The sequence below is a fragment of the Pongo abelii genome, chromosome 2 (genome assembly GCF_028885655.2).
Source record: "Pongo abelii isolate AG06213 chromosome 2, NHGRI_mPonAbe1-v2.0_pri, whole genome shotgun sequence".
In the NCBI taxonomy this organism is placed as follows: domain Eukaryota; kingdom Metazoa; phylum Chordata; class Mammalia; order Primates; family Hominidae; genus Pongo; species Pongo abelii.
In genome coordinates, this window is record NC_085928.1 from 151,469,430 (window position 1) to 151,484,249 (window position 14,820).

The 14,820-nt window shown below is 40.0% G+C and overlaps 1 protein-coding gene across 38 annotated transcripts in view; it reads right to left on the reverse strand.

Moving 5' to 3' along the window:
- TFDP2 (transcription factor Dp-2) overlaps positions 1–14,820 on the reverse strand; it is a 205,487-nt gene that overhangs the window by 45,141 nt on the left and 145,526 nt on the right. For 31 of the 38 annotated variants that reach the window (XM_054552767.2, XM_054552766.2, XM_054552773.2 and 28 more), the window contains 2 exons: positions 5,457–5,578; positions 3,979–4,026 (listed from right to left, as the gene is read on the reverse strand). In XM_054552767.2, coding sequence (XP_054408742.1) covers positions 3,979–4,026; positions 5,457–5,578 — 170 coding nt within the window. Of the gene's footprint in view, positions 1–3,978; positions 4,027–5,456; positions 5,579–10,725; positions 10,829–14,820 lie in introns of all 38 variants that reach the window. The other 7 variants (XM_054552785.2, XM_054552784.2, XM_054552782.2 and 4 more) reach the window with 1 other exon arrangement.

The following is a 14,820-nucleotide window of genomic DNA, read 5'->3' on the forward strand; positions in this document are numbered from 1 at the left end:
CTACACAAGTCAACTTTAAGCCTGGAGCCTCTCTGTGACAATGTAGGGTACAATGGCTACCATTTCTGATGCTGACTTCTTCCACGCAATATGCGATGTAGATTTCTCTACTTTCACTTTTCATTATAATAACACTAGCTTTCATTTTCTAGTTGGAAAATCTATACCCCTATCATTTTTTACAGCCCTTTTACAGATTTACTTTAATTATTATTATTATTATTGTTATTGAGACAAGAGTCTCGCTCGGTCGCCGGGGCTGGAGTGCAGTGGCACGAACTCGGCTCACTGCAACATCTGCCTCCTGGGTTCAAGCGATTCTTGCGCCTCAGCCTCCCGAATAGCTGGGATTACAGGCATGTGCCACCACACTCGACTAATTTTTGTATTTTCAGTAGAGACAGGGTTTCACCAGGTTGGCCAGGCTGGTCTTGAACTCCCGACCTCAAGTGATATGGCCACCCTGGCCTCCCAAAGTACTGGGATTACAGGCGTGAGCCACCATGCCCAGCCCCTTTAATTATTTTTTATACTAAAATTTCAATAAGATCTTAGCAGTGGGCATGAGGGAGGTAGGCAGTAAACATGAGACGGAGTCTCGCTGTGTTGACCAGGCTGGAATCTCACCCTGTTGCCCAAAATGGAGCGCAGTGGTGCGATCTCGGCTCACTGCAGCCTCCGCCTCCCAGGTTCAAGCGATTCTCTTGCCTCAGCCTCCTGAGTAGCTGGGATTACAGGCATCCACCACCATGCCCAACTAATTTTTGTATTTTTAGTAGAGACAAGTTTCACCATAAAAAACCTCAGCCTCTCAAAGTGCTGAGATTACAGGTGTGAGCCACCGTGCCCAGTCTGTGGTTTCATTTTCTTATTTAGGTTTTAGCTTCTTAATTTAGTTCCTTTGATAAAGAATGCTTCCTCCTGGTTTCTTTGTTTGGTTTATGAACTTATAGAGTGTTTACATCCCGTGGCCAAATTTTGATGTTATTTGGAAAGAGAGGGTCTTGGTGTTTGAAAGAGCTCAGGTTCTAAAAAAATGTATAAACCCTGTATGTTTAAGATTTAAATAGAGAGCTTCCAATTTAAGATGGACTGGGCTGGGCGCGGTGGCTCATGTCTGTAATCCCAATTCTTTGGGAGGCTGAGGCGGGCAGATTACAAGGTCAGGAGATCGAAACCATCCTGGGCTAACACGGTGAAACCCCGTCTCTATGGAAAATACAAAAAATTAGCCGGGCATGGTGGCACATGCCTGTAATCCCAGCTACTTGGGAGGCTGAAGCAGGAGAATCACTTGAGCCCGGGAAGCAGAAGTTGCAATGAGCCGAGATCACACCACTGCACTCCAGCCTGGGCAACAGGGTGAGACTCCATCTCAAAAAACAAACAAACAAACAAACCCCACTAATATACTACGGTTTGAAAAGCATGTTACATTTTATTAATTATTTCCTTTGAAGTTTCAAAAGAATTACACCCAAATAATAAAAAGGTATTTTTCTTTCTTTCCAGGCATGTAACTAGAATCTACAAACCACCTTTTGACATTTTCCCAATAAATTTTCTTATGGTTTACAAAAGTAAATACAACTTAAATGTATAGTATTGTATCTCAAGTATAAATTGCAATAAATGTATTTCATTTAAATAAGGAGTTATACAAAATATATAGTAAAAGTTTCATTTCTTGTTAAAAAGAGAGTCAACCAGAACATTTAAATCAACAAAATATTTCAGTCATGTTTATAAAATTAAACTTGACCTAATTAGCAAAAAAGTAAAAAACACAAAAAAGGCCAGGTGTGGTGGCTCATGCCTATAATCTCAGCACTTTGGGAGGCCAAGGTGGGTGGATCACTTGAGGTGAGGAGTTAAAGACCAGCCTGGCCAACATGGTGAAACCCCTTCTCTACTACAAATACAAAAATTAGCTGGCACACGCCTGTAGTCCCAGCTACTTGGGAGGCTGAGGCAGGAGAATCACTTGAGCCTGGGAGGCAGAGGATGCAGTGAGCCGAGATCGCGCTACTGCACTCCAGCCTGGGCAACAGAATGACACCCTGTTTTAAAAACAAAAGAGGCTGGGCGCGGTGGATCACACCTGTAATCCCAGCAATTTGGGAGGCCAAGGCAGGAGGATCACTTGAGGTCAGGAGTTTGAGACTAGCCTGACCAACATGGTGAAACCCTGTTTCTACACAAAGACAAAAACCTGCTGGGCATGGTGGTGCATGTCTGTAATCCCAGCTACTCGGGAGGCTGAGACAGGAGAATCGCTTGAACCCAGAAGGTGGAGGTTGCAGTGAGCTGAGATCAAGCCATTGCACTCCAGCTTGGGAGACAGAGGAAGACTCCATCTCAAAAAAAAAGAAAGAAAAGAAAGGAAAGAAAGAAGGAAGGAAGGAAGGAAAGAAAGAAAGAAAAGAAAAAAAAGCATAAAGAAAAAAATGAAACACCACTGTGCTAAATCTTATTTAGAACAAGGAATAAAGAAAAACACATGTGGCAATCTTCGCGGTTTGACAGAGGGGTGGTGGTGCTACATTACAGAAAAGTTATATTCAAAACTTTTTAAAGAATGATAAAAAAAATGCTAGGAAAAAAAGCCACTGAACCAAATGTAGAAAGAGAAAGTTGAAGCAATGGCTATACTATAAATTTAACCTAACACTTTTATGTGTTCTCACTTATAGATCTTTAGAATTCTTACTTACAAAGGAGTATAGAGAGAATCTTGGTTTTTGTACTGTTTGCAGTGCAGAGGTGCCACCAATCACAACTGATAAATAGTTCCATTTTAAGGCCTTAAACATTGCTAAATACATCTGCAAGAACTTGTTCTGTTGCCCTTTTGAAGGATAAACACCAGTAAAGACCAGTTTGAGTTGGAAAGAGGACTTTCCGTTAGAGAGTAAAGAACATTTCATTTCTATGATACAGCAGCTCCTCAGAAGTAATTGTATCTGTTGAAAACGATTAGGATCAAGAAGCAAGCAACAAAAGCCACCAAGGAACTGAAACAGCACTAGTATCAGGGCAAGAAAACACACATCCTTTATACATATTCCCACGGTTCTCACTCAGAACCTAGTCACTTTCATTTTAGACTGAATTCTAACACATTGGCCATCTAGTTTCTCAGGGCACAGCAAATCAGAGATAGCAAATTAGAAAATGTAGGAGTTTCTGATGTGGCAGGCATTTATTTTTTACTTAACAGACTACAAGTGATTCTGATGCACAGCCAGAATGGAGAAGCCACTGTCCTAATATTCTAAGATAACATGAACTTTCCTTATGCCCAACATATTGCTTAAGAAACAAGCTAGTTTGTTATGATTTATAAATGTTTTAAGAAAAACTTAGCCGGGTGTGGTGGCTCATGCCTGTAATCCCAGCACTTTGGGAGGCTGAGGAAGGTGGATCACGAGGTCAGGAGTTCGAGACCAGCTTGGCCAACATGGTGAAACCCCGTCTCTACTAAAAATACAAAAATTAGCCAGGCAGGGTGGTGTGCGCCTGTAATCCCAGCTATTCGGGAGGCTGAGGCAGGAGAATTGCTTGAACCCGGGAGGCAGAGGTTGCAGTGAGCCAAGACCACGCCACTGCACTCCAGCCTGGGTGACAGAGCAAGATTCCATCTCAAAAAAAAAAAGAAAAAATTGTTAAAGTTTGGGCATGTTAGGGTAATGTGGAGTATTCACTTTGATAGAACTCTTCATTTCCCAGATGGAAAGAGGGGAGAGACTAAAGGACATACTACCAATAGTCAATCTGCTCACAGGGTAATTTCTACTGAAACCATACAGATACTATAAGTGAACTGGGGCACTCAATGCAGAATGAAATAATGGCAAAAACTGAAAGAAGTTAAAGTTACACGAAGAAAAACATCGCATTAAACCAGAGCAGTGGCAATGCCAACAGCCTCTCTATATAGCCAAATCTTCCAAACAAAATAGTTAGACTCATACTCACCTTTCTGAAAAATCAGAGTCTATAAATTTTCTAGCCCGTTTTCTATCACTAAAAAGGAAAAAAGATAGCATAAAACAATACATACTTAAATACAATTTAATTTCATTAATCCTTTATTATAACTTGTCTAAAATTATACACTGAATATATTCAAAGACTAAAACTAACAAATACAAAAGACAGGTACATAAAATAAATCTTAATTTTATCATGTGAAAAAGATATCACAACATAATAATCATAAGTTGAAAAGAGCTCAATGAATAGTTAGAGAGGAAAACACTGCAGACTTGCAAACAAGATAGAGAAAAATTTTCTTCACTCTGCGAAATACTGACTATAAAAACACCAGACAATCCTGCCACCTCCAATATAAAGCACAAATGGGGCTGAAAACATCCAGACCCTGGTCACTTCCAAAGTGGGCCAACACTGCTGGCACAGGCTTGGATTTCACATTATAATCTTTCAAGGCTATAGAGAAATCCAGGGTAACCTTAGATCTACATAAGAATGTTCATAAGGATTGAATAACGCCCATAGGATTACAGGTAATTCTGTCATTTCAGCTCATTTGATAATGAAAAAGTATGCATACACAAAACTCTTCTGTCTTTAATGTATTTGTGTTTGTACATGTGTGTAGGCATGTATTTATGTATAGTCATATGTATGCATATTAAAGCACTTTGCCAGGATTATTAATTCACTCAATATCCTTGAAGCAAGGAGATTCTTACTGAACTAAGATTTACCATCTGCTTGCTCAAACTCACATATGACAGAATCACCAATGCAGTATTCCACCATGTAAATAACTTCTAAAGTAACAAAACATCTAAGGTAACAAAATGAGGTTTTGAGTAATTTATCTTATTTATTTTTCTTTTATGGAAGTATGAGGTGCTAAAACGATAAAGAGTGGAGAAAGGTATAAGTATTTTACAGGCAAAGATGAAACATACAGAAGTTTGTACTAAAAGTGACAAATTAGTAACAGAAGGGATATTGATTCAATTGTTCAGGGTTTAAAAAGAAGAGGAAATTTAATGAAAAATTTATTTGGCCTATTTCCCTACCCTTTTCTGGTTTTTACGGAAATAATTCATAGGGGAAATTCCGAGTATAGCCAACACTTAATATTTAACTCCTTTTTTGTGTGAGTTAAAAATACATAAAAATATAGTTTTTATATCTCCAAAGCAGTTAAATGTTATAATAATAAAAGTAGTCCTACTGCAGAGTTTAAAAAGTCACAGGGTTTAGTTATGAGTTATTGTACTGTTTTTTTCTGTTTAAAAATAATTGTTCCAGAGATTATTTACATGTAAGATATAAAGTGAAATAAAATAGGTGATTTTAAAGGAAAAACATTTGTTTTTAAGAACTAAACTAAAACAAGAACAGAAGATAGTAAGAAAAAAATGTCTAAACTTTTTTTTTAAGGTTTTAAAAATAGTAACTTGCAACACTCTTACCCAGGGACCCAGCCAGTAGCTTCTGCTATGTGTGTCTGAGTAACCATTGCTGGTGCAGGGGTATATGGACTCCCAATCAGAACACTTCCTGAACTGGTTAGTCTCTGTGGTGTGCTTATAATCTGTAAAGTTAGGAACAAAGAATATAATATTCTTAATTATTAAGAAAAGCCTACAGGCAGAAAATAACGTTGATTGCTAACCTACATATGAGGAAACCTTGCTGCCTAAAAGGCACTTAATGTCAGTCATCTAAAAATATAAGCAATGCCTTTGATTTACTTATATCCTAGGATCTTAAAGCACAAGTATCCTGAATACTGACATGAGGTCACAATGCAGGTTTCAGCAAATAAATAGCAATTTGGAAGGATTAAGTAGACAACTGATAATGCTTTAAAAATCAGAAAAATGAAAAGCTTTCTTTGAAACCGAAGAAATGAATTGCAGTACAGCTTGATTTACTAGAACCAGGGCAACAGCAAATCAGACTTCCACAGTCCATCATACAGTGTACACAAAGATACTATCCAGCTTGGATTATTATATAGATGCAATTTTATCGTTTTTTAAAAGAGTATTGGACTGGGAGCGGTGGCTCGCGCCTGTAAACCCAGCATTTGGGAGGCCGAGGCGGGAGGATCACCTGAGGTCAGGAGTTCAAGACCAGCCTGGCCAACGTGGTGAAAACCTATCTCTACTAAAAATACAAAATTAGCCAGGTATGGTGGCGTGTGCCTGTAATCCCAGCTACATGGGAGGCTGAGGCAGGAGAATCGCTTGAACCTGGAAGGTGGAAGTTGCAGTGAGCCGAGATCGTGCCATTGCACTCCAGCCTGGGCAAAAAGAGCAAAACTCCATTTCAAAAAAAAAAAAGAGTATTTCGTGTTATTAAATACTCTTTGAAGACATTTTAAAGACCATAAAACATTCTACCATGTGGATTTATTATTCTCTATTAGATATATATGCATTTTTAATTATTCACTATTATAAAGAATGCTGTGATAAACATTTTTGTACAAAGACCTTGCCCTTAATTTCTATTTCCTAAGGCTAGACTCTAGAAAGGGGATTAATGGAACCCCTAAAGACTTTTTTAGAAAGGTACCTTATATGCGTTACCAGGTCTTAAAATTTTCACTGGTTAAAAAACAAAACACAACATGTTTTTCCCGAAGACATTTATAATAATTAATACAAAAAAACTAGCAGCCTAGTAATAGCTTTAGAAGTATTTTCATGTAAAAAAAGGGGAAGAGGCATGCTCCAGTGAATGGGGATATTAATGAAACATGATTGGCCCCTGTGTGGATAACTGTTGAAGCAACTGCTAGGTATATAGTTCTATTTTTGTAAAGTTTTGAAAGTGTTCGTGATAGTAAGTTTTAAGTCCCAACTGAGACAGAAAAATATCTACAGGGACTACATGTAATTGTTAATAAGTCCTCAAACAAGAGAAATAGTTCTATTTCTACTGCCTTATGCAAGACAAAATGCTAATTAGTTTTTATCTCCCTGACCAAATGAAACATGTTTCTGCAGCCAGGGTGAATCATTAAGTTCATTGCTAACTTGCTCCATACATAACTGAAGGGAAGGATTAATAAGCATTTCAAGCTCTTTATTTGCATTTGAAGGAAAGAGTCAAACAATAACCTCTGAAGCATAAAAATAGTTCAGACCTAGTTATTAAAGTCTAGTCAACATTTATTCATTTACCAAGTATTTAAGAACCTTAGTTAGCGTCTGTTTATGTTTGACTATGTTAGTTTGGGGCTAGGAAGATGTCAGTACCTAGAAGTGTTTATGAAATAGTTTTAATCCGTTCATTCCATAGTTTAAAAAAATAAAAACAAAAGTTAATAATACTGACAGATGTCTGGAGAGTTCTGATTATGTACAATACACCAAGGGTATTAAATAAGGCACTCAGAAGTTTGCCTCATGAGAAAACATAAAAACAGACAATGTGTCTGTACCTCTCATCAAATTCTGCCTTGCATTCCAAGTATGCTTGCACTTCTCACTCCACATGTCTGGTCCCACATCCCCACTTTCAGTGCATCCCCCATTTCAGTGCAGGATCTTTAGGGGTGGCGAGTACCTTGCTAAACTATGTCCTTTGCAGGATTTAACACAGTGGTAGGGGATGCTCATAGGAAAGGCACAATAAATATTTACTAACTGGGATAAAATACACAACTTTTAAAATAATAGGGAAAAAAGTAACTTCATTTATTGATATGCTAAAAGGTTTATATAAAATCCACTAAAAAAAATACAGCATAGTTTCCACCTATCACTACATCACATCCTCTATCATGCTGACCTTGGGTATGGACAACTTATAAAGAAAAATGTGAGTTATTTGATTAGCCTCTGGTCAACTCTATTCCTTGAACAGCAGTGTCTACAAAGCTATTCTAAGCATTCCAATTTACCCTGGAAACAGGTTGTATTACTACTGCAGTATTATTACTAAGGAGATCTTTTTCTATATGGTATTAGCAACCTACATGCTTGGTTTTGCTGATTTACAGGGCTTTGTAGAAAAAAAAAAGAAGCTGGGCATGGTGGCTCATGCCTGTAATCCTAGCACTTTGAGAGGCAAAGGCAGGCGGATCATTTGAGGTCAGCAGTTCAAGATCAGCCTGGCCAACATGGCGAAACCCCAACTCTACTAAAAATACAAAAATTAGCTGGGTGTGGGGGTGGGCACCTATAATCCCAGCTACCTGGAAGGCTGAGGCAGGAGAATCACTTGAACCCAGCAGGCAGAGGTTACAGTAAGCAGAGATCATGCCACTGCACTCCAGCCTGGGCAACAGAGTGAGACTCCATCTCGGGCAACAGAGTGAGACTCCATCTCAAAAAAAAAAAAAAGAAAGAAAGGAAAAAAAGAGAGGAGGAAGGGAAAGAGGACATAGAGAAAAACTGGCTATCTTTATGAAAATGACTTTGAAAGTGAATTCTAGTTTACATTTTCTTTTTTTCCCTCCCTCATTGTCAGATTGTTAGCTGCGGCTGATCAGAGAGTGATTAGCAACACTCTGCTCCTTTCTCTTAGCACAGGGCCTGGTACATAGCAATTCCTTAATAAACATTTCCTACATGAACAAATTAGAGAAATGACACACTTGAATAGGAAAGATAAGGTCTAAAAGTATGTGAGATACAGTAAGTTCCTAAACTAGGATAATGAGAGTGAAACGTAAGAAATAAAACAAAAGGAAAGTCGGTAAGACTTGAACAGCCACAGAATATAAGAAAATTGGTTTACAGGGTGATGAGCCAGTCATGCTTTCTAACCCTGAACCTTAATTTTGAAATCCCAGGTCAGGAGTGATTTTGAAATCACTCCTATAATCCCCGCACTTTGGGAGGCTGAGGCAGGTGGATCATTTGAGGTCAGAAGTTCGAGACCAGCCTGGCCAACATGGTGAAACCCCATCTCTACCAAAAATACAAAAAAAATCAGCTGGGTGTTGTGGTGCATACTGATAATCCCAGCTACTCAGGAGGCTGAGGCAGAAGAATCGCTTGAACCTGGGAAGCGGAGGCTGCAGTGAGCTGAGATCGTGCCACGACACTCTCCAGCCTAGGTTACAGAGCGAGACTCTGTCAAAAAAAAAAAAAAAATTTGATATCCCAAACTGAAGTATTAAAGTTGGAGGTAAAAATATACTTTTAATATTCACTTGATATGCTAAGGAAAATGGAGTTTTAAATTTCAGAGTCCTCCTACCAAAAATCCAGACATCCTTAATTTAAATGTTATCATGTGGTTTCTCTGACAATAGAATTAGTTACGCTGGGAAAATCACATAGCAATTGAACATTATTCTGAACATTTTCCTGCCCTCAATCAACATATTTTATGTGCTACTGCCATCTACAGTTAAAAAAAAGCCAAGAAAGCATATGTATTCTAAAGGGAAAAAAATTACAAAATTATAAAGTGGTATATTGAGATTTCACTATTTGACAGAATTTTGGTTTTCACTATAAGAAGCATGTAGTTTTTACTCTTCTAAAATAAGACAGCCATGAGATTATCTTATACAGTTGACCCTTGAACAACATAGGCTTGAACCGGGCAGGGTCTACTTATACACGAATTTTCTTCCACTTCTGCCACCCCTGAGACAGCCAGACCAACTCCTCCTTTCTCCTCCGCAGCCTACTCAATGTGAAGACGTCGAGGATGAAGACCTTTATGATAATCCACTTCCACTTATGAATTATAAATGTATTTTCCTAATGATTTTCTTTGTAATATTTTTCCCTAGGTTACTTTATTGTAAGAATACAGTATACAATACATATTAATATATGAAATAAAATTAATATAACATAACATGTGTTATTTGATTATTTGTTATAGTAAGGCTTCTATAGTCACTAATAAGATATTAATAGTTAAATTTTGGGGGAGTCAAAAGCTATCCATGGATCTGTGATTGCACAGGGGCTGCGCCCTTATCCCTTGCATTGTTCAAAGGTCAACTGTATAAATAATCTTAAGATCTGTAACATATAACCATAAGACAGCCTGTAAGAAAAGGGCAAGTATCTCAAACTAAAATAGGTACTGCTAAACTAGTTTCCATAACCACAGAAAACTTTCCATGAGGCCTTTTGAAATTTCTATCTTCCATTAAGATTTGGCTTCCAAAAGACATGTAAAGTTCAAAGGGCAAGCACAAAAAGAAGGCTAAGAAGCAAATTGGTGAGTTTTTAATCCAAGAATTCTTTTTTTTTTTTTTTGAGACGGAGTCTTGCTCTGTCGCCCAGGCTGGAGTGCAGTGGCGTGATCTCGGCTCACTGCAAGCTCCGCCTCCCAGGTTCACGCCATTCTCCTGCCTCAGCCTTCTGAGTAGCTGGGACTACAGGCGCCCGCCACCACGCTCGGCTAATTTTTTGTACTTTTAGTAGAGATGGGGTTTCACCTTGTTAGCCAGGATGGTCTCGATCTCCTGACCTCGTGATCCGCCCGCCTTGGCCTCCCAAAGTGCTGGGATTACAGGCATGAGCCACCGCGCCCAGCCTAATCCAAGAATTCTTTAACTAAACAAAAACTTTTTTAAAAAATCATGGATGAGGGAGTTAGAGGAGAAGCGATAAATGGCTCTAACTGGGTGTCTTAGTCCATTCAGTCTACTATAACAAACCACCTTAGACTGGGTAATTAATTAATTTTCTTTAAAGTCTTCTGCAAGGAGTACAAAACTGGGTAATTTACAAACCATAGAAATTTATTGCTCACTGTTCTGGAGGTTGCTGAGAGGTCCAAAATTAAAGTGCCGGCAGATTCAGTGCCTGGTGAGGGTTTATTCTCTGCTTCAAAGATGATGCCTTCTGGTTGCATCCTAATAGCAGAAAGGGTCCAGGGCGCTCCCTTCAACCTCTTTTATAAGGGCACTAATTCCATTCATGAGGGTGAAGCCCTCATGACTTCATCACTTCCCAAAAGGCCCCGCCTCTTAATACCACCACAGTAGGGATTAGGTTTCAACATGAATTTTTGGAGGAACCCATTCAGATCACAGCATTCAGTTCCTGGCCCTCTAAAAGTCACGTCTATTTCACAGGCAAAATACATTCATTTCATTCCAATAGTCTCACAAGTCTTAACTCCTTCCCAAAATCAGATATGGGTAAGACTCAAAGGTGCAATTCATCCTGAGGCAAATTCCCATCCAGCTGTGAGTCTGTGAAATCCAACCTGTTTCCAAAATGCAATGATGGGACAGGCACAGAACATGCACTCCCATTCCAAAAGGGAGAAAATAGAAAAGAAGAAAGGGATAATAGGTCCCAACCAATACAAAACCCAACAGGGCAAACATTAACTTTTAGGGCTTCAGAATAATCTTCCACTTGATATCCTGCCTTCTGGACACACTGGAGCAGGAGTTGGGCCTCCAGGGTACCAGGGGCCCTCACCCCCATGACTTTATTGGGGGCAGCCCATGCTGCAGTTCTCCTGGGTTAGAGTTTGAGTCTTCTGCATGTGGCTCTCCCAGGCTGGAGTTGCAAGCTGGAAGCTCTACTAGACTAGGGCCTCAGGGAGCGACCCCGCCCCCCTCAGCTCCACTAAGCTTTGCCCTGGTGAGGGTTCCCAGCGGTGGCCTCACCTCTGTAGCAATTCTCTGCCAGGATCTGCTAAGGCTCTCCAGGGCATCTTCTGAAATCTAGGTGGAAGTTATCACACCCTGCAGCTTGTGCACTCTGCACCCACTGGAGATGGCATCACTCAGACACTGCCAAGTTTCACCATCTGTGCCCTCTAGAGGAGCAGCCACTGTGACTTGCACTATATTTGGGCCTACTGGAGCCACACCTGGAATGGCTAAGGAGCACTGTGCCAAAATTTGGGGAGCAGACTTGACACAGTGCCAGGAAGGGATTGCCAGGGTTTCATTAGCGCCTAAAGCCCCTCTTTTGATAGTTCTGTCCCCCATGCCTTGGCACTCTGAGCCTGTGATGGCAGGAGCAGTACCGGTAATCACTGAAATGCTGTGGGTTTATTCTTCCATTGTTTTGATGAACAGCACCAAGCTTCCACCCACGCAGGCTAATCTCCTTATCAAAAGGTGACTAGGCCACTCTTTTGGTGTTCTCTCCAGAACATGCTTTTTTATTCCTTACATGGCCAAGCTGAGAATTTCCCAAATCTTCACTTCTGATTATAAATTATATCTTTAATTCATTTCTCTCTTCTCACATTTTACTATAAACAGCCAAGAGAAGCCATGTTGATCCCTAAACACTTTGCTTAGAGATTTCTTTGACCAAATATCCAATTTCACTGCTCCTAAGTTCCTCCTTCCACAAAACATTAAAACAGGGAAACAATTCAGTGAAGTCCCTTGCCACTTTTTTGGTTGTTGTTTGGTTGTTTTACTTTATTTTTTTGAGATAGAGTCTTACTCTGTCAGGGTCACTACAGCCTTGGACTCTTGGGCCCAAGTGATCCTCTCTCCTTAGTCTCCTTAGTGGCTAGGTGCCACCATGCCAGTTTTGTTTTTTTGTTTTTTTTTCTGAGACAAAGTCTCGCTCTGTTGCCCAGGCTGGAGTGCAGTGGTGCAATCTCTGCTCACTGCAACCTCAGCCTCCCAGATATAAGGGATCTTCCTGCCTCAGCCTCCCAAGTAGCTGGGATTACAGGCACCCGCCACCATGTCTGGCTAATTTTTGTATTTTTAGTAGAGACGGGGTTTCACCATGTGGGCCAGGCTGTTCTCCAACTCCTGACCTCAAGTGATCTGCCAGCCTCAGCCTCCCAAAGTGCTGGGATTACAGGTATAAGCCACTGCACCCAGCCTAGCTAATTTTTTATTTTTATTATTATTATTTTTTTTTAGTAAAGATGAGGTCTCACTATGTTGCCCAGGCTGGTCTTGAACTCCTGGGCTCAGGAAATCCTTCTGCCTTGGCCTCACAAAATGTTGGGATTACAGGAACGAGCCACTGGGTCCAGCCTTTTGCTACTCTGTAACAAGGATGGCTTTTCCTCCAGTTTCCAATAACATGTCCCTCACTCCTGTCTGAGACCTCATTATAATGGCCTTTATCATCCATATTTGTGCCAACATTCTGTTCATGACCATGGAGGTAATCTCTAAGAAGAGTGAGGCTTTCTCTATAGCTCTCCTCTTCTGATTCCTCACCAGAATCACCCTTAATGGTCCATTCATCTCAAGAGGCTTTTTCTAGCCCGTTCCTCTGAACTCTTCCAGCCTCTGCCCATCATCCAGTTCCAAAGCCACTTCTACAGTTTTAGGTGTTTGTTATGGCCACACCCCAGTTCTTGGTACTAATTTTTGTCTTAGTCTGCTATAACAAAATACCTTAGCATAGGTAATTTATAAATGATAGAAATGTATTTCTTATAGTTCTGGTGGCTGGGAAGTCCAGGATCAAGACACCAGCAAATTCAGAAGACTCACTCTCTGCTTCATAGATGGTAACTTCTTGTAGTGTCTTCACTACAGGAAGTGGGGCAGAAGGGGGCAAAGAGCTCCCTTCAACTTTTTTTTTTTTTTTTAGATGGAGTCTTGCTCTGTCGCCCAGGCTGGAGTACAGTGGTGTGATCTCTGCTCACTACAACCTCTTCCTCCCGGGTTCAAGCGATTCTCCTGCCTCAGCCTCCCGAGTAGCTGGGACTACATGTGTCACCATGCTCAGCGAATTTTTTGTATTTTAGTAGAGATGGGGTTTCACTGTGTTAGCCAGGATGGTCTCGATTTCCTGACCTCGTGATCCACCCATCTTGGCCTCCCAAAGTGCTGGGATTACAGGCGTGAGCCACCACACCCAGCCTCAACTTCTTTTATAAGGTCACTAATCCCCTCCATGAGAATGAAGCCCTCATAGCTTAATCACTTCCCCAAAGGCTCTACCCCTTAATACCACCACAATAGGGATTAAGCTTCAACATGAATTTTGGAGGGACACATTCAAGAGACAGCAATGGAGTCTTACAACAATTAGGAAACCAAAAACGAATCTGATTCTTGCCCAAGAACTAAGAACTGAAAAAAGGACCTCAGAAGTAGGGGGACAAATTAACTACTTGGGATGGCCCAGTTGAAGGTAGAGTTCCAAATCGCCTCTCCTTCTTGTGACTTTTGTTTTGCTGATCCTGAGATTTACAGTAACTGAGTTAGTAGCACACATTACTACTTATTATTAACAGAACTGGACTGTGTAAGGGCTAAAATGCACATTAGTTCAAACTGACAATGAGAAAAATTATACATGCTTCCAAAGGAGAAATTCACATTGGGGTATAGCAACATTAAACAAAAAATAATAGAAAATAATCTCTCAAAACAGAAGAGTACTGTAAAGGCAAGACTCATAAAAATTTGAGGATGTTTAATTTTGGTGCTTATATAATCACATTTCAAAATGCAGATCAGGTGCTTTATCTCATTTGCACCTATAGTAGTGGCTGAGGAGGGGCAAATGCTTAGCAAATGTCTGAAAATATAACCTGAGCTACCTTGAAATGAGGGCTCTTATTTGAGCTTAAATCTCTATGAGGTTTGGAGCTAGACTACATTCTTCACATAGTTACAGTAAATTGTGTTGTATCTTTAGCTTGATTTCTGCAGATGATAAACAGTCCTCAACTAACCAAGGAAAATATCATGTCTAGAATGTGTCCTGAAGTCTTAGAAACTTTCTGAAACCATTAAGTATGTTAAAAGATATTTTTGTCTAAATAACTTTGCATTTAACATAGTCCACAGTGCTGTTGTACATTATGGGCAAAATTTATCCTTATTGTTCTATAGATGAAAAGATGAAAACACCGGCAACGAAGAGTTATTGCTTAAATGTTTGAGTACTT